The sequence below is a fragment of the Diabrotica virgifera genome, chromosome 7, assembly GCF_917563875.1.
Source record: "Diabrotica virgifera virgifera chromosome 7, PGI_DIABVI_V3a".
Taxonomy (NCBI): Eukaryota; Metazoa; Arthropoda; class Insecta; order Coleoptera; family Chrysomelidae; genus Diabrotica; species Diabrotica virgifera.
Window position 1 is genome coordinate 86,595,502 of NC_065449.1, and position 25,912 is coordinate 86,621,413.

The 25,912-nt window shown below is 33.4% G+C and overlaps 1 protein-coding gene across 1 annotated transcript in view; it reads right to left on the reverse strand.

The window, feature by feature from the left end:
* LOC114328881 (acetylcholine receptor subunit alpha-like 1) overlaps window positions 1–25,912 on the reverse strand; it is a 349,590-nt gene that overhangs the window by 53,646 nt on the left and 270,032 nt on the right. Inside the window, exons 5-6 of the mRNA XM_050655379.1 lie at window positions 18,068–18,248; window positions 6,080–6,181 (exon numbers count right to left, since the gene is read on the reverse strand). Coding sequence (XP_050511336.1) covers window positions 6,080–6,181; window positions 18,068–18,248 — 283 coding nt within the window. The remainder of the gene's footprint in view (window positions 1–6,079; window positions 6,182–18,067; window positions 18,249–25,912) is intronic.

Consider the following 25,912-nt stretch of genomic DNA (forward strand, 5'->3'; position numbering starts at 1 on the left):
AAGAGTCGGAATTTCAAAAACGAAAATATTGCCAAAAATATTGAAGCCCGAAACAAACTAGACATTGTAGCAATAGATATGTTAAGCGATCTAATTATGACCACTAAAAGAAACAAACATATTCTGGTAATGGTGGATGTGTTTTCAAAATACGTAAAATTATATAGTTGCCGCACCACAAAGGGGGAGGAGATATTAAGAAAAATCGACAATTTTATAGCCATAGTAGGAACACCAAAAAAGATTCTACTGGACAATGCAACGTATTTCCGAAATGATCGTTTCAAGGGACAACTTCGAGAACGAGGAATAGAGACAAATTTTGTCAGCATCAGGCATCCACAGAGTAATCCTTCGGAACGATTCATACAGGAAGTGACGAAATTTCTTCGCATTGCAACAGATGGTCAACATCGCCACTGGGACAGGAAAATGGCGGAAATAGAAAGGTATCTAAATACAATTCCGAGCACAGTAACAAAAGAGACCCCAGAATACATCATGAAGGGTGTATTGCCGATAAGGCCATGGGAAGATCAAGAGCCAAAAGAATATCAACAGGTGTTTGAAACCGTACAGAGAAGATTACGGCGAAGCAACGAAAAATATATCCAAAGACAGGAAAACAATAGAAAAAGAAGACCAGTGACTTTCCAAAAGGGTGAAAAAGTACTCGTGAGGGCATTACGAGTATCAAATCTTCCTGGGGGCATTTGCGCAAAGTTGATGCCTGTTTTCGAAGGCCCGTACATCGTGAATAATGAAAATGGGATAAATAGTTATGAGTTGAGGCACAGGAACTCGGAAAAAATCCGAGGAATTTATAATATTCACGATGTATACAAATATCACGAATAAAAGACAGAATTACATGAAGTAGATAGTAAGTTAGGATATAAGACGTAGATTAAAGTAAGGAAATATACAGGGAGTTGGTTTTGCCTCGAGAAAATTTATTTAAAAATGCAGATAAATTTTATCGAATACAAGGCGGGGATTTGTTATATTTCTATTTGATATGAAAATTAAATTTTGATAATTATAAACAGAATTCAATTTAATATAAAATATTTTCAATTTTCTCAACCACGGGCATATAAATTTAAAACAACCTGTATACAACAAATTGTTATATTTAATTTTAAGAAGTGATTAGAATAAGCGTACGAAACTCGGAACAATGTGCTTAGATAAACAAAGTGAATGACGCGTACCATTATCGTTCTTCTCGGAAGGTCGATCATTAGCCTATGCTAAATAAAACTCAGTGAAATAGATGATAGTTCATTATCGTTTTTCGCGGAAGGTTTCGATCATTAGCCTATGCTAAATAAGACTCATTTGAAAGAGAGAATAGGTCATTAAAATTTGTAAATAGTTAGAAAGTATTTTAGAATGGGAATTAAATATTTTCTTTTGAAATCCATTAAGCATATTTAGAAAGATTAAAAATTGGTTTTGAGGAATATTACGAATGAGAGTTGGTGGTGGAAGATTGATTTGTGAATCTGGAAGGGATATTTAGAAAGTAGGGGAATGGATGACAAAGTGAGATCAGAATGTTTTGAGCTGTCGAGAAGTGAAGTCGAGTAGTAGACGGTAGTGTTCGAGGAGTGAGAAAGCCGGTGTAGTTCCGTGAGTGTGGAGTATCTATCGTGGAACGAGAAGTAGGCCAGGTCGAGAGTAAAAGAACCTCCTTGAGCCCAGAGTGTCCCGGTAGCTGATAGCAGTTTCGAAAAAGGTAGAACACAGCATCACGACAAAAGCAGGAACGAGAGCTATTCGAGCTAGTTTTTCAAAGGAGAACATCACTGGAAGCCAGGACGAGGTTTGATCGCAGCCAAGGATAGCAGGAAAGGGTCTTGTGTGAGGACATTTTCAGTTCACCAGGAAAAGGTCAGTCTCATTTGTTTGGACATGAATGTATGGGTTTTTCGTATTAAATTCCACATAAAAAAATTGAATAACATAATCAATAATATCAGAAAAGCTTCATCAAACTTAAATAGAGTTGTTCCTAATAACTCCTAATAGTTAAATGTTAATAAAAACTTTCAATTGAAAACCAAAAGGAAATAAGATTCCCATTTGTAAATGTTATGTTTAAGAATAATAAGAAATAGCAAATATTAAGCATTGATTGCCTTATAAATAAAATAAAAAATATTTTGATTATAATTGTAACCCATATGTGTATTTTTTTTACTCTTTTCTTTTCTATCCCGATTAGGAACCATTAAGAAATATTTAGAAGCCACGGAAGTAAGTAATTAATTTATAATTCGCCCTGAGATTGAAAACATATTGATATGTGATCTGGTTAATTAATTAGATTAGTATTAATACATTGATTAAATTAAGTAACATATAAGAATATTATCTCATATCAATAATCAAGATCACATCAATATATATATATATATATATATATATATATATATATATATATATATATATATATATATATATATATATCGATGAAGCACTCAGGCACTGGAAGAAGAAGTGTAAAGAGATGGGGCTATCTATTGGGGATGGAACGTTACATACGCTGCACTATTCAGATGACCAGGTAGTTATTGCCCAAGACAAAGAAAACCTGGAGTATATGGCTAGAAAACTAATGGAAGAGTACCAAAAATGGGGCCTCGAAGTAAATGTCCAAAAAATACAATATCTTTGCGTAGGAGGAGAAAATACTGCAGATGATCTCGACTTAAAAGATGAAACTATTAAGAAATGTGACCAATGTACATATTTGGGGGTAAAACTGACAAAGACAGGAAGAAGTGATGAAGCCATAAAAGACAGAATAACCAAAGAAAAACAAGTTATAGGTGCGTTCAATTCGGTATTATGGCAAAAAATATAAGACCGGAAACGGAAAAAAGAATATATAATACCATATTGAAACCAGTAATTGTCTATGGCTCAGAAGTGTGGCAGTTACGACAAAAACTTAAAGGTAACCTATTAGCAGTTGTAATGGATTTTTGGAGGAGAGCAGCGGGAAAGTCTAGATTAGAACATGTGAAAAATGAGGACATCAGGAGACAAATGAAAGTACAAAAAACAATTATAGAAGACATCGAAAAACAACAACTAATATGGTACGGACATGTTAGACGTATGGGGGCAGAAAGACTACCCAAAAAGATATTAGAATGGGTACCACCAGAGAAAAGAACACGAGGACGACCACCAACAACATGGATCCAAGGAATTTCAAAAGCAATGTCAGCAAGAACTCTTTCTCAATAAAACTGGCAGAATAGACAGGTTTGGCGAACGGGAACCCAAAGGCGTATTACGCTGTGAACCGGATGTATCTATATAACCTGTGGGCCCGGATAGCTCAGCCGGTAGATGTCTGACCTTTCTACGCAGGTAGACCGGGGTTCGATTCCCAGCGCCGACGAGAACATGTAGATATTTTTAAAAATGTTTATAGGCCCTAGGTCGACCCAGCCTGAATAAAATGAGTACCTTGGGTAAAACCAGGGGTAATAATAGGCGGTTGAAGCGTAGCACTTGCCGTGTCCCTTCCTTGTATACCGTAGGCCCTAGATATAGCAGACTACCCTGCTATAATCCCAGAGCCGCGTTAGCGGTATAAAACGGGAGACTATTATAATTATTATTACAGTATCTGGCCAAATTATTAGGCCAAGTAAGGAAAAATTTACTATATTATGAAGTTATTTTTCTCATGATTATGAAAATATTTGAAAAAAATACTGTAGTGTTCCTTTTTTGTGGATATTAACTTTAAGGTGCGTATCCATTAGGTTTGCTGCTCCGCGTTCCCTGCAACTGCTCCAATCGATACCACATGCGCTCCTCTACATATAAATCGCCACCGATTGGAGCGCCGAGCCTAGTGGATACGCACCTTTACCTGTAAAGGAGCACATGTCGTATCGATTGGAGCAGTTACAGGAAGTGCGGAGCACCAAACCTAATGGATACGCACCTTAAAGATAATATGCACAAAAAACGAACGCACTTTAAAGTTACAGTGAGCGCGGAGCAGCGAACCTAATGGATACGCACCTCAAGAGTTAATATCCACAAAAAAGGAATACCGCAATATTTTTTCAAATATATTCATAATCATGAGAGAAATAACTTCATATAGTAAACTTTTCCTTGCTTGGCCTAATAATTTGGCCAGGTACTGTAATATTGGTAACCACATCCTACTGCATTCTACCGAGGAATTTGCGATACAAATACCGCGATTAGTAAGTCAATAACATATGGAGTATACATCATTTATATTTTAAAATAACATACATATAAAATGAGAGTTTGGTGTTAATTTTAAGAGTAAACTAAATGTAAGACCAAATATGTACTTGCTAAATACTAAACAAATTGCATTTTGTAAAAATGATTTATATTTGTTAGTTTACGAATTATAATAATTTCACAAATAAGGACCGATAGAAAGGGTTAATAAGTCTAAATACCTAGGAACTTCGACTTCAGAGACAAATGATCAAACAACAGAAATAACAACCAGGAGAGAAATAGCAAGAAATGCGTTTGTAAAAATGAAAACAATTTTCTGCAACAAAAACCGTAAAGGCACTAATCTCGACATAAGTCACAAATCATTTTTTTTTGCAGTCTATGGTACACCGGCATACCGGAATATGGCCACTTGCCACACATTTGGCATTTTAGTTAAGTTTCTCGAGAATGAGATAATGAAAAGAGGTAATTACAAAAAATTCAAGCAGCATCTTCCTCGTCACTTGTTTCAACATCGACTTTCTCGGTTCGAATTCCTCTTATAACGACTTTTAACTGTAATGAAAAACTCTAATCATATAACAAAATGAATGCAGTATGAAAACCCGTAAGGTTAAGATGACATACCTATGCCATCTTATCCTCTTGTTTAGTATGTCGTCTCAGGCAACATTGTATTCAGACCGTTTTTTAACCTATTATATAATTTAGAAGTTTTGTCATAATAATTGTTTTTGTCACGTTTGAATTTTGGAGGACTTATTTTTGTACTTTAGTTTATTAGGAATTTTAATAAACTTGTTAAAACAGAGTAACAATTCTCTTAATCCCTGAACCCATCTAGAATTGCAACAATATTGTCCTACTTATTAAACACTCCAAAGGCTACTGCTGTCAATACAAAACTAACATGCATAAGTTCAACAATGTTGACACATGCTAACTTGAGGAACTGAAAACTGTCACATAAGGCACCAAATTTGAAATAGATTACGAAAAACGCGTGCCATCTCAGCCAGTATGCCGTCTCAGGCAAATATCTCCCCTACTTGTTCTCTATACTGCAATAAGGACTTGAAAGCTGGACATTAAAGCAAGAACACATAAATAAGCTGCAGTCATTTGAAATGTGGTATTACAGAAGGATGCTTAGAATAGCATGGACACATAAGAAAACGAACACGGAAGTATTGCGACAAATATGCAAAGAATGCGAAATAATAAACACAATAAAAATAAGAAAATTACAATATCTCGGACACGTAATGAGGGTACAGCGATATGAAATGCTAATACTGATAATACAGGGAAAGTTAAGAGGCGGAAGGAGTATAGGAAAAAGGAAAGTGTCGTCATGGTTGAAGAATTTAAGGGACTGGTTTAACTACAGAACTCTTCAGAGCAGCGGTAGATAGAGTAAAGATAGTGATGATGATATCCAACTTCCGATTGGAAGACGGCACTTAAAGAAGAAGACACAAATAAATTATTTATAACAAATTCCCGTCACTTCCGACATAACCCTGGCCCCTGGACTATTGACACAGGCAAAGGTTTAAGTTTATAATATGACCTTGTTTATGAGCTTAATTAATTCCTGACAAATAGATCCCCTGTATAAATTAGAAATGTAACTGTAGAAAAGGACTAATATGTTTATTATTGTCATCATGAAAAATTAAAATAATTATTGATTATGACATAAATACAAATTTAACGGAATTAAGATTGTTTGCACAACAATAAATTACTGTAATTTATCCTCTTGCTGTGTAAATACATGTAACGTCTATGAACTAGTTAATAAATTTTACAAAATTACCTTCATGATGTCCCATTCTACTGATATGTAATAATCCTGTAGGTCAATTCCGACGTCAATCTTATTAGAGTCCTGGACTTGCTGAAGATGCCTCAGGTCAACCTGCAAAATAAAGGATTTATTTACTACCTACAGATCGATTTCTCGTGTGAATTTAGACAGTTACGTAGAGGTTATGGCGCTCTGGAGATTTGTCCAGTGCATTCAGTTCACCAGGTTTTATTTTCAGAAAATGGAAAAGACAAGATTTATTGAAGTTCCCCAGGGGTGGATTTGTATACTATTATAAAGTAAATTAGCCAACCTTATGTTTTCCATACAATTTTTGAAGATGTAACGGTAGGTACATAAAATAAATTCAAGTAATATACTGATGGCAAAAAATGCAACACTTTGTTCACGGTTATTTATTTGAATCAAAGGTATTTCTTTTTAAGTCTTATCTACAAATAATATACAGTGTGTCCACAGATAGGGTGCCCAAGAGGAAAAACTTTTTCATTTTCAATTTTAGCGAAAAGTGTTATTCTTGATAAAAAGTTTTGCATGTAAATCCCTATAAATTTTTGTAAGTTCGAAATCGTAACAATAATCTAGTGTTGCTAAGCTACAATGTAGCTTATAGACGGAGAGCTAGAGCCGAAAAATCATCGTCATAGGTAATATGGAGTTTTTCCTGTGAAATGTGTCCATTGTATATTGACAATTATGACCCCTTCCAGGCTGACACCTCAGTGGATACAGAAAGTAGCAATAAGGGATGAAAGGGGAAAGTTAGTGGAGTCATTAAAGGTTTTCACCTCACTTGCACTTTTACCCTGTTGGTGAATACCACCCCTTCCCGCGGGTGAAAACTGTTTTATTAAAAATAACCCCACAAATCGATAGAGGGACAAATTTTAAGTAAAATTTGTTATATCATGTTATTAAAATAAATCAATACTTTTTGAGTTATTAAAGATCAAAGATTTGTATATTTAAGAGCATATGCGTGAAGTTACGGATGATAAAAAGAACATGTTAATTAATTGTATGTTAGTAAAATATTATTTTTATATTATTTCGATATTTAATTGAATTTATTTTTCATTATAAACTGAATATGTCCAGATACTGGTGGTGTCCAATAATGGGTACATTTGACATATTCGAATACAATTTTTCTAAATTTATAATATCGAAAAAATATAAAAATAATATTTTAGTAACATACAATTAATCAATATGTTCTTTTTATCATCCGTAACTTAACGCATGTGCTCTTAAACAGACAAATCTTTGATCTTTAATCACTTAAAAGTATTGATTTATTTTAATAACATGATATAACTTTTACTTATAATTTGTCCCTCTATCGATTTGTGGGGTTATTTTTAATAAAACCGTTTTCACCCCCGAGAAGGGGTGGTATCCACCCCCAGGATAAAAGTGCAAGTTGGCACCAAATCATTTTTATTTCCTGAGGTATGTTCTAACTACTCATCAATTTTCATGCAAATCGATGGAGGTTTAACAAAATAGGAGGTGAAAACCTTTAAAGACTACACTAACTTTCCCCTTGAATCCCTTATTGCTACTTCCTGTATCCACTGAGGTGTCAGCCTGAAAGGGGTCATAATTATCAATATACAATAGACACATTTCACATGTCAAACTCCATATTACTTATGACGATGATTTTTCGGCTCTAGCTCTTAGACTATTAGTAACTGTCAACTTCGATAAATAATTTGAGAAATTGTCATTATTTTTCGACAAGACAATGTTAAGCATCCAACAAAAAATTTATCTTGTAAAGTGTTATAGAATTGGACCTGTTTGTACCGACATGCGATTGAAATGTTCAATAAAAAAGAATGTGTGTGTACTTTGTACGCACGTAAGAAGTTATACTTCTATTATATGATTTCAACGAAATAAATATACTTTCAATAGGTTATTTGTATTTTATTTAAAGATTAAACTAATTTTTACTTACTACTTTCCAAACATTTTTATTAAAACAATATCTACCAAAAATAAAGAAAAGTTAGATAACACACGGATTTGAACCAGGTATCTCTCGATCTCCGGACGAACGCTCTTCCACTGAGCTATACTCCCTTTGTTTTGACAGGTTACAAGATTTCCCATACATACTGACAAATTTAATAGACCCAGTGAAGTATAAAAATACTTTAAAATTTAAAGTAAATATACTTACTATTATTATAAAATATTTTATTCCCGATGAAGACAAATCCAAAGACACAAAAATTATAATAAATAATACATTTTTATTAAAAACACTAATATGTATATTCTTTTAATGACTTATTTGCGCTGATACATACATAATTTGGAAGATTAGCAACGAACTACATACTGTCTGTCTGCGCATGCGCCAGGAAATTATAAAATTTCACTCTCGATCGTAAAGAAGTATGACTTCAAAAATATCCAGATGTACTTGTTACGCAGACTGGATTGAGGAAACATAAAAAATTCAATGAGAAAGGATCTGTTAAAAACAGAAAAACATCGAAAACGACGTATAATGAGGACGATGATTGCGGCTACTGCACTGCCCCATCTATGCAGTCAGGAGAAAATCCAAAGTTTATTTTACGAAAAAGAGCAGCGGAAGTTGGCTTTAGCAAAAGTCCGTACAGAAAATATTCAATCAAAACAACATTCATCCCTTCAAACCAAAATTTATTCACATCTTACAATATTGTGATTATGACACCAGACTTGACTTTGGTTCAATCATTGCTGAAAAACTTATGAATGACCGCTTCTTTCACTACAATATTCTATTTTCTGACGAGTCCACGTTCACGTCAAATGGAATTTTTTCATCATAAAACTGTCGGTATTGGGCTAGTGAAAATCTTTATTACAGGATTCAACGTAATAGTCAATTTTATAAGAAGGTAAATGTTTGGTGTGCTGTTTTTCCAGATCGAATAATCGGATCGTATTTTCTGGAGGAGACGTTAAATCAGGAAGTATATTTGGATTTGTTAGGCAACTTTTAATACTATTAGATAAACCTCCCTTGGAGAAAAGACGTAAAATGTATTTTCAACATGATGTCTGTTCGTCACATTCGACTTTGCTGATAAGAGGATGGCTAAATGAGTCTTTTTCTGAAAGATGGATTGGACGATATGGATATTGGACCATATTTAACTATTTTGGATATCTTTTTATGGGTTTTCTTAAAACAGAAAGTTTACGAAAGAAATCTAAATCATAATATTGAAGATCAGAAACAAGCAATCATTAATGCCGTCAGAGGAATCACCCCAGACGTGCTAATAAACGCTTACCTATAAAAAATTTAAAAATAGCGTGGAGAGATGTTTTGAAGTTGGTGGAGGCTACGTAGAATAGTTGTTTTTTATTTACTGTTAGTTTTCTTATTATTCTTTAATATTGTTTTGTTATTGATATTAAAATTTACTGTGTTCTTTTTATGATGTTTTAGAACAAGCAAAATATTTATCAAAAATGACAGTTCACAAGATAAATCCTTTGTTGAACACATAACCTTGTCGAAAAAAAAAATGACAATTCGCAAATTATTTATCGAAGTTGACAGTTACTAAGCTACATTGTAGCTTAGCAACACTAGATTATTGTTACGATTTCGAACTTCACGCAAAAATTTATAGATACTTACATAAAATTGTCTATAAAATTAAGCAGGTTTTGAAAAACTTAAGGTTTACATAACATCTAGATTATGAGAATAAATAAAAGCTTTTACTTCGTGGAAATGATTAGTTAAGCCATTGCCATTCCAACAGCACATCTTAAGTTTAGTGTTGAAGGTTAAGCTTAGATATCAGAGACATTATTAGATCAAACATCTTATCCATTCTTTCCATTAGCTTATGCACCACAAGTTCTAAATTGTTTTGTATATGTTGAGGAGTTGCTGTTTCGGTTTCGTGAGTAGTCTCATTTGTTTTAGTTGTATTTTTATTATCTTTTCCTGCAGCAATGCTCGCATAACTGATATTTGGTTGAGTGATTGACGAATATGCAACACGAGGTGGTTGACTTGCGTTTTTTTCTCAAAGCGATGGAAATTTTTTCTTTTGCAGCTCTTTGTATACTTAACATCCCTTGTAGCTTGCAGGATTATTTGCCTTACAATTTACACATTGGACATCTTTTATATTCTTTTGTTTTGGGCATTTATACGATAGGTGATCTCTTATGCATTTTACGCAGCACGGACTCCTGTGGGCAATAATTTTGTGTGTGGCCAAAATGTTGACATCCTTGACATTGGGGTAGTTCCCTCTTCGGATGCGGTGGCTCAACTGTGACAATAGTATTGAGTAATTTCGTGATCTCATATATACAGTGATGAGCGTGCTAATAACCGGCAAAATAGCGCAAAAGATGGAAAACATATTAAATTGTGAGATAAAAAGGAATAAAACTAGTAGAGTTGTTAAATTTAGCGATAGTAACATATAAATTGACATCATATTGATTGTTTCCCACCTTTAGACGTATTAGAGGAGTATGTCAACTAAAACTGTCACTGTGACAGTGGCATTTCTTAAATTCGTCCGATACGTCTAAAGGTGGGAAACAATCAATATAATGTCAATAAGTTACTATCGCTAAATTTAACACCTCCACTAGGTTCATCTCTTTTTATCTCACAACTTAATATATTTTCCATCTTTTGCGTTATTTTGCCGGTTATTAGTACTCTCATCACTGTATCTTTATTATTGCTGTGAATAGCAAGGTCTATATTAAATAGTGGCAGATCTTTCTTTGTGCTTCTTTGCTCAATATTAGAGATGTTCAGTGCTGTATGCCCGTGCTCCAGCAATGCTTCTTTAATATCGTCTGGATCTGTTGAAAGGTAGATATGACGTATAGCAACTCGAAATCCTCGGTTTTGTTTTAGTTGGTATGTATGGTACTGAGTATTTTTTTCTAATAGAGATTTTGCGATTAATGAGTAGGTTTTTGATGAATCAGCTTGAACTTTCATTTGATTGTTAGCAAGACATTTTAAAGTATATTAACCTGGAGTTTCTGGAGTTATCTGCTGTAGTAATTCCTATAGTGGTTTGATACACTTAATATTTTGTATAAATATGGGTGGTGGCTGTTCCTCTCTTCGGTCTTCCAAAGTTTTAACTTCTTCACGAAATGTATCATCTTCAAGTAAATCGTATCTGTTAGATGTATAAATAGTTTTACTCAGCCAATAATCATTGAGTGTAGCCTGTTTGGTTTTTTTCAAATCAGGACTGCCGTCTTTGCGTTGACGTTTATTGTGGTGGACTGCTACCCATTCACCATCACTTTTTGCCACATCTGCATCTGGAAGATATTCTTGCGGCTTATCAATTTAAAAATTTGTTAAATTCGATTGTAGATCGTTGTTGCGTGTTTTGACTATATATTATATATCTGCTGTTCATCTAGTGAACTGGAACTGTCTTTTTGAGTTCTTACAGGTGGAGTAGTTCCTTCTAAGCTGTTTCTTCTAATTGCTGGATTTATGTCCTTACTGCATGGATAACTAGTAGATTGTTCCTGGTTATCATGTTGGTAACTCATAGTTTTCCACTAGTGATAGCCAGTAATTTTTGAATTTGAGTAAACTTTTTGAATGTAACTTTTTTTATTGATTTTATACTATAGGTAATTATTTATGTTTTGGGCTATTATTGTTATTGCTATTGTTATATGTATTTGGGCATATTTATATTATAGGGGGACCGGCGTAGCTAAGCGGTTGTGTGCTTGGCTCGCGTGTCGGTGGTCCAGAGTTTAAATCCTACCGCCGGCAAGAAGAACTAGACATTTTTAAAATGTTTATAGGCCCCAGGTCGACTCAGGCTGAATAAAATGAGTACCTTGGGTAAAACCAGGGGTAATAATAGGCGGTTGAAGCGTAGCACTGGCCCTGTTACCTTCATTGTATACCGTAGGCCCTAGATATAGCAGACTACCCTGCTATACTCCCAAAGCCACGTGCGCGGTACAAAACGGGAGACTATTTTTAATTATTTATGTTTTGAATCCTAACTTATATTGTAATTTTAATTGTTAATGGGGTTATCCCGTATAATAAATAAATAAATAATATTAGGTACGACTCTACGATATTATGAGAAAACAACTGCAAACATGAAAATATTTTAATAGGGACTTTTTTTACCTCACGTTTTCAGCATTTGGAACCACTCTACTATTATATAACGAAATAATTTTTTTCTACGAGCGTGCAAAAATGTCTACTTTCGCGTACGAATTTTATTTTAGAAAGTTTCACTTTTCCGCACGCGTGTTACTTTTCCGCACACGTGTTACTTTTCCGCACGCGTGTTAATTTAGGTATGTTAATATGGCCTTAAAGTAATTATAATACATGCAATAAACTAGTATTTAGATATTGTTTACTAATTTATTTCAAATATATCTTATTGTGTTCCTGTTTTAATGAAATTAACGCGACAATTCGATGAAATAAAATTGTTTTGACATAATATTCGAAAGTCAAATCGGTAGACAATAGGTTTGTTCTAGCAAACAGTCAAACTAGTCAGAAACCGTCAGCAAACAGTTGGTCAGTGAGAGAACATACTACAGTCAACAATGCTATCCCCTCTACTCGCGCTGGTCCACTATTCGCTGATGGTTTCAAACCGTCTGAAACTGATGCTAGAACAAACTTTATAACAGTCGTTTTGAATCATCGTCATGGAAACCAAGATCGTCGTCATGCTAACTAATTATATTGAAAGTTTGGTTTTGACAACCTTGTCAAAGAATTAATTTGTGTATGTATTTTTAGTAGTAATTGCACAAGTGACACTTTGACAGTTTTAATTTCACGAGCCGAAGGCGAGTGAATTTATATGAAAGTGTCACGAGGGCAAAAATTCTATATTAATTTTAGAGATCGAGTGCAATTTGTTGCGATTATTTCATGAATAAAACTGTTCAAAAGCAAAATTTTATTGTAATTTATTTATGTAAGTACAAATTAGTACTGTTAAACACACAGTTGATATAAAATATTTTACGGGTGAAAGTCATCACTTTTATAACTTTTAAAACATTAATTGTCATTAATGTCTCTGAATGTATTTTTTCGTAGCAACGAAGGGCATCTGACGTAATATACTTGACGACGGGATATTATCAAAAAGTATCACCTTAATTTGCATTTCTGTATCTTTCTAGAATATCTTTCTCCATATATCCCGGTCCTGTATTTTCTGTCTCCATCTTGGCACTTCCAATCTTCCAATCTTTTTATGTCCTCCAATACCTGGTCTTCCCACCTGCTTTTTGGTCTTCCTTTCGCCCTTGTTATATTTGGGTTCCACATTGTAACTTTTCTTACATCTTTTTCTTCTCCCATTCTTCTTAAGTGTCCATACCACCGTAGTCGCTGGGTTTTTATAGCTTTCACTATGTCCTCACCTCCTAGTATGTCTCTTATTTCTAAATTCAAGAGCCTTTCATAATCTCCGTGCACTGTTTTCTTTGGTCCATAAATTCTTCTTACCATTGTTCTTTCAAATATTTTTAACATTTCTTCTTCCCTCTTTGTTAGGCTCATGGTTTCTGCCCCATATATCACCACTGTTCGAATTGCTGTTCTGTATACTCGGATTTTCGTAACCCTGCTGATTTTTTTGTTTTTTAAAATACTTTTGTACTTATAATATGCTCTATGACCCGCTTGTATTCTGTTGGTAATTTCTATGTTTCTTTCATTTTTGTTGTTAATTGTGACTCCTAGGTATTGAAAATTACTGACTATTTCAAAATTATAATTCCCGATTTTTATATTTCTTTCCTCTGTATCTTTGTTTTTCCTCTCTATTTTCATGTATTTAGTTTTCTCTTCATTTATTGTTAAGCCTCTTTTCACCGCTTCCTTTTCAATTTGTCTGGTTATGTCATCTAAGGTTCTTTTGTCTCTCGCCAGCACCGCTAGGTCATCAGCATATGCTACTATCTGGACTGAATTGTCGGTGATCGTCCCATTGAGTTTGCACGTCTTAATTGTGGCGTCTAAAGTTATGTTAAAGAGCGTAGTTGACAGCCCATCTCCTTGTCTTACTCCTGCATTGTATTCGAATTCTTCTGTTGTTCCTTCCTGCGTTAATACGGATGCCTTTGATTCTTTCATCGTCATTTCCACGAGTTTTATCATCTTTCCAGGCACTTCTATATTCCTCATATCGCTTACTACTTCTGGCCTCTGAATACTGTCAAATGCTTGCTTGAAGTCAATAAAGAGGATATGCAGCCACATGTCCTATTCATAGAATTTCTCGACTGTCTGAGTCACTATGTGTATGGCATCTACGGTAGATCTTCCTTTCCTAAAACCATTTTGATAATCCCCTATTTTTATATCTGTATGCTCCATCAATCGTTTATTTATCATTGTGGTCAAGATCTTATAAACCACATTTAGAAGAGTAATGCCTCTGTAGTTTTCACAAACTTTTGGGTTTCCTTTTTTAAATATCGAAATAATTAACCCTTTTTCCCATTCTTTAGGCATTGATTCTTTTATCCAAATCTGTTTAATCAGGTTATACAATCTTTGCTGTATTGCTGTCCCTCCATGTTTAATCAACTCATTAACTAAACAGTCTGTTCCCCCTGCTTTATTTTGTTTTAGTTGGCTTATCACTTCGTTAAATTCTTCTGCCGTTGGTATGTTTTGTTCAGGCCGTTCTTCTTCTGTTATTTCCAAAACTTCATCTTCATTTGCTTGTATGTTTTCTTGCGTTAAGAGATTTTTGAAATAATTTTGCCACTCTTTCTTTTCTATTGTTGCCATATCTAATTTTTTATTTTGCTTGTTAATATATTTATACAGCTTGCCGTTGTTTTTTGTGTCTTTTTCCATTGCATCCATGGTTTCTTCAATCCACCTCACTTATTTGTGTTTTATTAGTTTTGTGGTATCACCTCTGATTTTTTGGTATATTCTGTAATCATCTGTGCTTCCCGTTCTTAACCACTTGAGTCTTGCTGATTTTTTCTTCTTTAATATTTCTTCGCACTCATTGTCGAACCAGTCATTCCTTTTCTCTACATATTTTCTTCCTAGCACTGTATTTGCTGTGTTTTCTATACTTCTTCGTATATTTTCCCAGTCTGTTTCAATGTTTTCATTTTCTACATTTTCCAATAGTTGTTGTTCCTCCATATTTTTGTTGTTTTTTCTCCATATCTATCATTCTTAGCTTAAGCTTTGCTATTACAAGGAAGTGATCAAATCCCACATCCGCGCCTCGATATGACCTTACATCTGGGATCATTCTTGTTCTCTTTTTATTTATTAGAACATGATCAATTTGGTTTCCTGTATTTCTTCCTGGAATAAGCCATGTTATTTTATGCTCTAGCTACATAATATGACATAGAGTAGATAAACTTAATTCCAATACTTTGGAAGCGGTAAGCCATTTTATTGTTTGCATGAAAACAGCGCGTCGTATGAGAAAAAAGGGTGGAAAGATTTTTTGTCCGGAATTGGATGAGGAATTCAAAAATTATTATTAATTTGAAATATGTCAATGGCGTACTATCTTTTTTCTTTAAAAAGTTCAGACCATTACCCGTATGCGAGCCAATGATGAATATAAAATTCTTAATTGTATGTCAAAAAATGAACAATAACTTAATGTTGTTTTCTTTAACGTCCTGTATCTTGAAAATGGATGGCATTACAAAAATTTTTTATTAGGCAAACCCCAATTATTTTTCAGTTTTTTACCTATCCTAGTGACGGCGTTACGTTTTTTAAACACCCTGTATAAAATTGTATCAAAAAGCGAAAAAAGCGAAAAAATAAAAAAAGCGGTTTTTTATTTTTAAAAGTACGTTTCACCAATTTTAAAAATCTGAAAAAATTCAGGGTGAAACATTATGCAAAAATACACGTTATAAATTTTTTTCGTAAGAACGAATTGTCTTAGTTATTTTTTATATTCATTTAAAATTTTGAAAATCGTACTAAAATTTGAATTTCCCGCCAAAAAATAAAAAAAATTCGGGCAGAATTTTTTGAAACTTTTTATTTAAAGTTTTTCGCTAGCTCTCGATGCGGCTGAGATAAAAAATAAAAACATAAAAAGCCTAATTAGGCTCTAGGTGGGTCACGTGACCACCTAGGGAGCTAAAAATTTCAGAAAGTGAGTTTCTCTATATGTGCTAAACTGTGACCTATATGGAATTCTAATCGAGTTGAGAGCATTTTTCATCACCCGGCTAGGCCCTTTGAGTAAACTTTTTGAATGTAACTTTTTATTGTTGATTTTATACTATAGGTAATTATTTATGTTTTGAATCCTAACTTATATTGTAATTGTTAATTGTTAATGGGGTTATCCCGTATAATAAATAAATAAATAAATAAATAAATAAATAATATTAGATACGCCTCTACGATATTATGAGAAAACAACTGCAAACATGAACATATTTTAATAGGGACTTTTTTTACCTCATGACCACGTTTTCAGAATTTGGAACCACTCTACTATTATATAACGAAATAATTACTATGTCGTCATTTTAAAAATAATCTTATAATTTGGAGTCACGTGAAAATTACAATTTGCATTAATTTTTAAATTTTTATACAGGGTGTCCCGAAAAGATTGATCATAAATTATACCACATATTCTGCGGTCAAAAATAGTTCGATTGAACCAAATTTACCTTAGTACAAATGTGCTCATAAAAAAAGTTACAGCCCTTTGAAGTTACAAAATGAAAATCGATTTTTTTCAATATATCGAAAACTATTAGAGATATTTTATTGAAAATTGACATGTATCATTTTTATCTCAGTAACATCTTAAAACAAAATTATAGTGAAGTTTGTCCACCCCATAAAAGTTTTATGGGGGTTTTGTTCCCTTAAACCCCCCCCATACTTTTGTATACGTTCCAATTAATTAATTATTGTGGTATCATTAGTTAAACACAACGTTTTTAAAACTTTTTTGGCTCTTAGTATTTTTTCAATAAGCCAGTTTTTATCGAGATGCAGCTTCTTTTTTAATATATTTACATAAAAATTTTATGGGGGTTTTGTTCCTTTAAACCCCCCAAATGTTTGTGTACGTTCCAATTACACTATTATTGTGGTACCATTAGTTAAACACAGTGTTTTTAAAACTTTTTTGCCTCTTAGTCTTTTTTTGACAAATCACCTTTTATCGAGATATGGCTTCTTTTTCAAAATATACCTAAAAATGTAAATTATAAATACATTTTCAGATTATTAACAACAGGTCTCTATAATCGTACTTAACCATATACAAATATGTGGTGGATTCGACAAATATTCAAAATAGGTCGATAAACACTGGCTTATCAAAAAAGTACTAAGAGGCAAAAAAGTTTTAAAAATATTTTGTTTAACTAACGGTGTCACAATAATAAATTAATTGAAACGTACACAAAAGTTTGGGGGGTTTAAAGGAACAAAACCCCCTTAAAATTTTTATGGGGTGCACAAATTTCACTTTAATTTTTTTTTAACATGTTGCTGCCATAAGAATACCACATGTCCATTTTCAATGAAAAATCTCGAAGGGTTTTCGATATACGAAAAAAAATCGATTTTCATTTTGTAACTTCAAAGGGCTGTAACTTTTTTTGTGTGCACTATTGTATATAGGTAAGTGAGGCTCAATCAACATATTTTTGACCCCACAATCTGTGGTATAATTTATGACCATTCTTTTCGGGACACCCTGTATAATATTTCATTTTGAATTTCATTCTTAAATTGTGTCAAATGTGAGTTGTATATATCTGAATATTTTGTGAAATCATTTATTTAAATCCTGACCCCGACAACTTCTGAAAATGCAAAGCCATATACAATACCTCATTTCTAAGTTATTTTTCATAGCTGAGCTTTTGAAAGTTCGTACATTGAATATACAATTGAATTGAGTTAAAAATTCATACCATGTATCCGTCATAAGTCCACGAGCCGAATTTCATGAAACAGGTTTGTTCATCGAAGGGAAAGTACTCGACGTCAATTTCGCAGAATGATTTATAGATGGCAGGAGGCTTCCATACAACTGTTCCCGTGTGGTGAAGAATCGCTTTGGTCATTATCGTTACTTCGTAGTTTCCGTCGGCACTGAAAAGAAAAAAGCACCGATAAAGAATGAATAAAGGCTAATAGGTAGGTTCATTTTATTTTCTGTTTTCTGTATTATGAATAATGACTTAGTATTAGGGAATTCGTTCAGCGGTGCACGGAGCTATATAAAAATGGAATGAAAATGCAAAAACTGACTTTCAGTTAAAAATATTTTTATGATAAGTTACCCTTCATTAAGTATTTAATATACCCCGAGGATTAAATGAAACATTTACAGTAGACTCGCGATTATCCGAGGTATCTGGGACCGTGACTACCTCGGATATGGAAAAACTCGGTTAACACTGAGATTGGTTATGTTGATAGAAAAACACGTAAATAACCATAACTGTGGATATTTTAATCACAAAACTAATAACTTTTACTGTCTATAAAAGATAAAAACATTTACCATATCAATATTACTGTTTAAAAAAAATATTTGATTGATTTTTGCGTAAGCTTCATTCCCGTCGGCGATGTTGCGCCAAGGTTGAAAGTTGTAACTCACCAGTTATGACTTTTGCCTCGGTTAACCGAGGGGCTCGGATAAACGAGACTCGGATAACCAAAACTCGGATAATCGCGAGTCTACTGTAGATTCTTAGTATAGCAAGGTTCTGAAACTGTTTTCTTGTGGCATGTTTAATTTACTATTATGTTTATATGGGACTGGGCCACAGTTATTATTGTGGGTATAATGAATATAAGAATAAAAATCCGCTAAACGCCGTAAAAATTAGTGGCGCATACAATATCCCAGCTACAAAAGATCTGATATGAATATTACGTGGCGCGAAAATGTACTTTCATCTTGATGCAAAACAGAATTCTAGTTTTATTTTAAAATATTATTCCATAATATTTGCTCAATTTGAAGTAAAACGCGCCACAAAAGAGTAACTTAAATACACTTTGAATTTTGAAACTCTTTTGTGGCAGATTTAGCAAATATTATGGAAAAATCTTTTAAAATAAAACTAGAATTTTATTTTGCATCAAAATGAAAGTACATTTTCGCGCCACGTAATATTTATATCAGATCTTTTTTGTAGCTGGAATATTGTATGCGCCACTCATTTTTACGGCGTTTAGCGGTTTTTATTCTTGTATCAGGAAGGAGTTTTTAAAAGTTCTTTATAAATTAAATAATGTATGAAGTTGAATGCAATTTTTCTCGATTACACGTTAAGTTTTATAAATGGTCGCCTTTGTCGCATTATCCCCCAAATGATCTAGTGTTCATCGAATGTACGCTAGATTTTTTTCTATTCGAAATAGATTGAAAAAAAAATATTGGGATGGCCGGTTAATGAACTCGGATTGCCCGTTGCCAGATGAAATTTAGCGTCGTAACCACTACAACTACATAAACCATTTCGGGAATAATCGTTAATTATTGGATTCTACTTTTGTAGCTTAATAACTTCTAAACGGCTTAACCGAATTTGATCACTAAACATGAGTTTGAAACGTATTGACAAGTAGTATCTGATGCATCTAAGGTCAAGTATGATAACTGAAGCTATTACAGGAATTATTAAGCTTGAAAAACCGTTTTCCCATAGGAAATAGATTTGATCATAATTATCAAGCCTATAACTTAAAAATTCGAATTTTCCCAAATATAATATATACACCGTCGAATTCGTCTAGAGTCCTTCTATAAACGCTCAGTTATTGGCGCAATTCGTAGGTTGAAATTTTGAGTAATTGTCGAAAAACCAAAATTTCCAAAGTTTAGTTTTTCAGTTTTTCGGCTATACTGAGCCGTGGGTATGTCTGATCCTGACGGCTTAAACACCATTTGAAAGCTTAACTCAATACTGTTGATTTGGTGTATTTGCGGTTCTTCTGTCTCTTCTTAAACCGAAGATATATACTCCCAAAAAGTATGCCGTTTTGTACTTATACATAAAGTCCTATAGCTGGCTTATGGATGGTCAGAAGTCACAAACTGCACCGGTTCTGAATCGTCCCTGACCCCCTCTTCAAACACAGAAAAAAAATTCAGATTGGTTTAACTTTTCCACATACATACATATCCACAAACATTTTCCCTTTTTTAAATAGAAATTGAGTCATATTTCTCAGCTCGGTAACTTTTGAATGGTATAACCGAAAATTAGACATGCGTTGGAAAGGTAATGATTAGTACTATTAGAAGCCGCAAAGGTCGGACTTAAATTTTCGAAGTTTTTGGACGTTTTGGGGCCGAGAACGAAAAACAGACCCTAAATAGGAAGGGCCGTAAAATCCACACCCTTGGACCAAAATGGATGGTTGACATATGAATGGGTGAGTCTTTTCCTGAAGTTTAAAATGAGAGTTGGCCCAATTTTCAATTCAGTCAGATTTAGAAAATCGAAAATTTCGTGTAATATAGTGTCGCGTGTAGGGAGTGTGGTTGTGCGCCACTGGCGAGAACTGCCGTTCTCTGGAACTTACATTTCTTAATTAACTATTGTTTGACGTTTCGATTTCCTCTCCGGAAATCGTCCTCAGAAAATTAGAAAGAAAATTAGGTTTGAAAATTCTGGGAAAATTTTCGTTACCTACACCAACAATTATTGTGGCTCAATCCCTTATAAACATAATATTAAATTTACATGATTATTGCAATATTTTTAACTTAGTCTCATAAACAGCTTCTTTGAAAAATAAAAAAAGAAACAGCTTCTTTGAAAAATATTTACTGTAAATGAGGATAAAAAGACTAGATATATGATAATAACTAAGGATACAAATTAATATACAAACATATATTTGGGAAACCTACCGATAGAAATGGTTGATAAATACAAATACTGAAAACCTGGATTTCAGAAAATAATGATCAAACAACAGAAATAAGAACCAGGATATAAATAGCAAGAAATGCATTTGAAACAACTCTCTGTAATAAAGACCTTAGATTAGAACTGAGAGTAAAAGCTCTGAAATGCTACGTGTTTTCGATACTGCAATATGAACCTGAAAGCTAGACATTTAAGCAAGAATACATATATTAATAAGCTACGGTTATTTGAAATATGGTGTTAGAGAAGGAAGGTGCGATAGCAAGAACACAGAAGAAAACAAACATGGAAGTATTGCGAGAAATAAGTATTGCAGAAAATACGAAATAATTAACACATTAAAGTAAGCAAGTTACAATATCTAGGTCACGTAGTAAAGGGGCAGTGATATGAAATGCCAAGACTGATAATTCAGGGAGAAATGAGGGGGAAGGAGTATAGCAAGAAGGTGAGTGTCATGGTTGAAAAATTTAAGATACTGGTTTAAATGCAGTTCTATAGAACTCTTCAGAGCAGCGGTAGATAGAGTGAAGATAGTACTGATGATATGCAACCTCTGATTATGAGAGGTCACTTAAATAAGAAGAAGTGCCAAAAGTAGTTAGTTTTTATTGTTAGATATTCTATCTCTATCTATCTAATCAGCCCTAAACATCTATCCTTGGATATAGGCCTCCTCTTCCTTCTTCCATGCCTCTCGATCTTGGGTAATTTGCATCCATTTTGACCCAGTGTGCTTCTTCAGGTCACCCGACCATCGCATTTGTGGCCTTCCCCTTTTTCGTTTGTGGTTCCACAGTCTCCAATGTATAATAATCGTCTTAGTCCATCTTTCATCCTTCTGCCATAGGGTGTTTCCGGCGAACTTTCATTTAAGCTTTGCTACTTGGGTTGAGACATCTTTCACTTTTGTTTTGTTACGGATCCATTCGTTTCTTTTCCTGTCTGATAGTTTAATGTTCAGCATTTTTCTTTCCATGAATCTTTCTGTTTTTGCTATTTTTTCCATAGTTTCTTTTGTAAACGTCCATGTCTGAGAGCCATATATTAGAACAGGGAGTATACATTGATTGAATACTCTTGTTTTTAGATATTGTAGGTATTTTCTGTTCTTTAGAATATAAGATAGTTTTCCGAATTATGTCCAGGCCAATCTTATTCTTCTCTTTATTTTTTAGGTCTGATTATCTTTATTTAATCTAGTGACTCTCCTAGATATATTGTTTGAAAAAAATAAATATTTTAAAAATGAACTATTTTAACGTAATACAAATTGACAAAATTTATGTATACAAATTATTATACAATTAAATAGTTATGATTTTCTTCTTCTTCATCTCTGCCTTTATTTATGTATGACAATAATATACTCTTTTACTTGTTCTCTTCTTGTTTGTGCCACTGTAATTATTAGTTCTTCTTGGTGATTGGTCATGGTTTTTGTTTTACTGTAATTCATCTTCAGTCCTATCTTTGTCGATTCTCTATCTAGTTGTTCCATCATTCTTTGTACTTCTTCACTTCTTTCTGTTATTAATACAATATCATCAGCATATCGTAAGTGATTCAGACATTTCCCGTTTTTGTTTATACCCAAGCCATCACAGTGTAGTTGTTTGAACACATCTTCTAGCGCTTGGTGAATAGCTTGGGCGAGATGGTATCTCCTTGTCTTACTCCTCGGTTTATTTTAATAGGCTCCGTTTGTTTCATTAGCTTAATATATGTTGTTGCCTTATTATATATATTTGTAATTAAGTCGGTATATCTGTAGTCTATTCTACTGTTTTGTAGGGAATTCTTTACTGCTCAGTGTTCAACACTATAAAATGCTTTTTCAAAGTCAATAAATGCCATATATAGCGGGATATGATATTCGTTAGCTTTTTAGATTAATATCTTCATCGTTAAAAGGTGGTCACTTGTACTGATGTTTTTTCTAAATCCGGCTTGTTCTCTTGCCTGGTATCTATCTAATTTAGTTGTTAATCTGTTTGTTAATATCTTGGTTAATAGTTTGTACATCACATTTAGTAAAGTTATGGGTCTGTAATTCTTTAGAAGATCCTTTTTATCTCCTTTCTTAAATAGTAACAGTGTTACTGCTTAGTTCCAAGTGTTGGGTATTTGTTTTGTCTTAAAATTTTATTCATAGGTATGTACAAATCTTCTCTAGTTGTTTTCCCACCATTTTTTAGCATTTCTACAGTTATCCCCTCATTTCCTGGCGATTTATTATTCTTCATCTCCTTAAGTGCTCTTTTTATCTCATTATTACTGATTTCTGGTTGTAAGTCAGAATTGACATTTTTTATTTTTATTTGTAGTTGCTTAAGGATTTCTTGTGTTGGTTTCTGTTTTGTATTGTACAGGTTTTTATAATATTCTTGTGTTATCTGTATAATTTCTTCTATATTATTGGTCTCTATGCCTTCTTTGTTCTTTATACTATTAATCTGTATGCTTCCAAGCTGTGGGTTTAAGCACTTCCTATTTTTATTTTGTTCAATGGTTTTTTTCTATTTTTTCTTCCTGTACTCTCCTTTGACTTTCCTTAATGTTAGATGTTAATGTTAGATATTAGCTAATATTAAATATAAGTATGAATTCAGGAGCCGAAATACAGCCAAGTCCTCAGCTTTAGGAGATAAATGTTCATAACTCCCTTAGAAAACATATCAATTCCTGATTCATTCTTAATCTCATTCGACAATACATTACATCGACTATATACATTTTCATAGACGGTTTAAATTGTTATAGATGCAAGATCGTTGGACACCTAGATTCTGATTGTTCTTCATTATCATCATCAGGCATTCTAGTCCAATTAATCAAATGGAAACTGACCATCACGTGAATATACATATAACTAACTGTAACTCTTCCAAAGATGATAAATTTATCGAGAAAATTAGTGCATATAAACAGCTGGAAGAACAACCACAAAAAGAATACTAAGAATGTACGGAAACATTATTGGATCTGACACCGAACACCATACATAATACATATTCACAAATTACCATCACCTACAAAGGATCAAACCACTTAATCACAAATAAACAAAGATTCACAGAAGAGATTTTTCTACAAACAAAAATATGCGAAGACAATTTTTTAGAAATTGAAAGCAATAAAAACAGCTTTTCATGTTACTAAACGATAAATACTGGAACTAAAAGATACATTTCTACCTCCCGAAATCCCTCAAAATGACCTATCTCCTCCCAGTTCTCAAAAACTCAACAAAAAGCTTAAAACTTAAGATGATATTAAAAATATTCTTAATAAAATTAGAAGCATTTAAAAACATGAGTCCTTGTATTGGGAAATACAGTGATGAGAGCGCTAGTAACTGGCAAAATAACGTAAAAGATGAAAAACATAATAGATTGTGAAGTAAAAAGAGATGAAACTAGTAGAGGTGGAAATTATTGATATAAACGTATAAATTCACAAAAATCCACAAGGAAAAGGTTTTCCTGTAGTCGGCAGTATACCATGTAATACAAAAGACAATAAAATCCTTTATAAAAGGTATATATTTAAAATCCCTAAAAAGGGCTACATCACAGAACTAGTTTTCGATTGGTTGACCAATCATCATCAGCGCTTACGTGAAATTTACATGCTAACCACGAAGATATATTTTTTACAAAAATATGTGGGTCATAGCCCTTTACAAGTGATCCGTCAAGGAAACATCGGTTAAAAATGCTAACTTAAGCATGAATGTTAGAAATATTTCGTTAATACGCCCCAGGTAACATCTGAGATATGGTTGAACTTGTTCACATGATGTTACCTGGGGCAGATGTTACCTGGGGCAAGATTACCTGGGGCAGATGTTACCTGGGTCAGGGTTACCCTATTACCTGGTAACAGATGTTACCTGGGGCGTATTAGCGAAATATTTTTAACATCCATGCTAAGTTAGCATTTTTAACCGATGTTTCCTTGACGGATCACTTGTAAAGAGCTATAACCCACATATATTTGTAAAAAATATATCTTGGTGGTTAGCATGTAAATTTCACGTAAGCACTGATGCACTGATGATGATTGGTCAACCAATCGAAAACTAGTTCTGTGATGTAGCCCCTTTTGGTATTTTAAATATATACCTTTTAATTTTTTTTCGTATAAATTCACATTACATTACATAGTTTCCCACCTTTAGACGTATCGGACGTGTATGACAACTGTCATTGTGACAGGAGAATTTTGTAAAATATTCCTGTCACAGACATCTAAAGGTGGAAAACTATGTAATGTAATGTAATGTTGATTTACACGTTTATGTCGATAATTTCCACCTCTACTAGTTTGATCTCTTTTTATTCAAAATGTATTATGTTTTCTATCTTTTGCATTATTTTGCGGTATAACGTATCGGAAGAGTATGACAACTGTTACTGTGACAGGAGAATTTTGTAAAACACTCCTCTTACAGACGTCTAAATATGGGAAACTATGTAATGTAATGTTAATTTATACGCTTATATCGATAATTTCCACCTCTACCAATTTCATCTCTTTTTATTTCACAATGTACTATGTTTTCCATCTTTTGCGTTATTTTGCCGGTTGTTAGCGTGCTCATCACTATATATATTTTTTCAGGTCATTTTTTCATCAAAGTGGCTTCCGAGGCGATTAACTTTATGCATTTTTTTTGCGCTAGTCGCAGCGGTGACCTCGTACCTACCTGGATTGAAAATGTTACGGTATCCCTACTCTGTCCCATTTGTTATAATTTAACATTTCTTTAGTCATTTCTCAACTTCTTCTTCTTCTTCTTCTTCTTCTTTTTGTATAGACATGACTCTGTCTGTGTTTTCAATGTACCTCTAGTAAGTT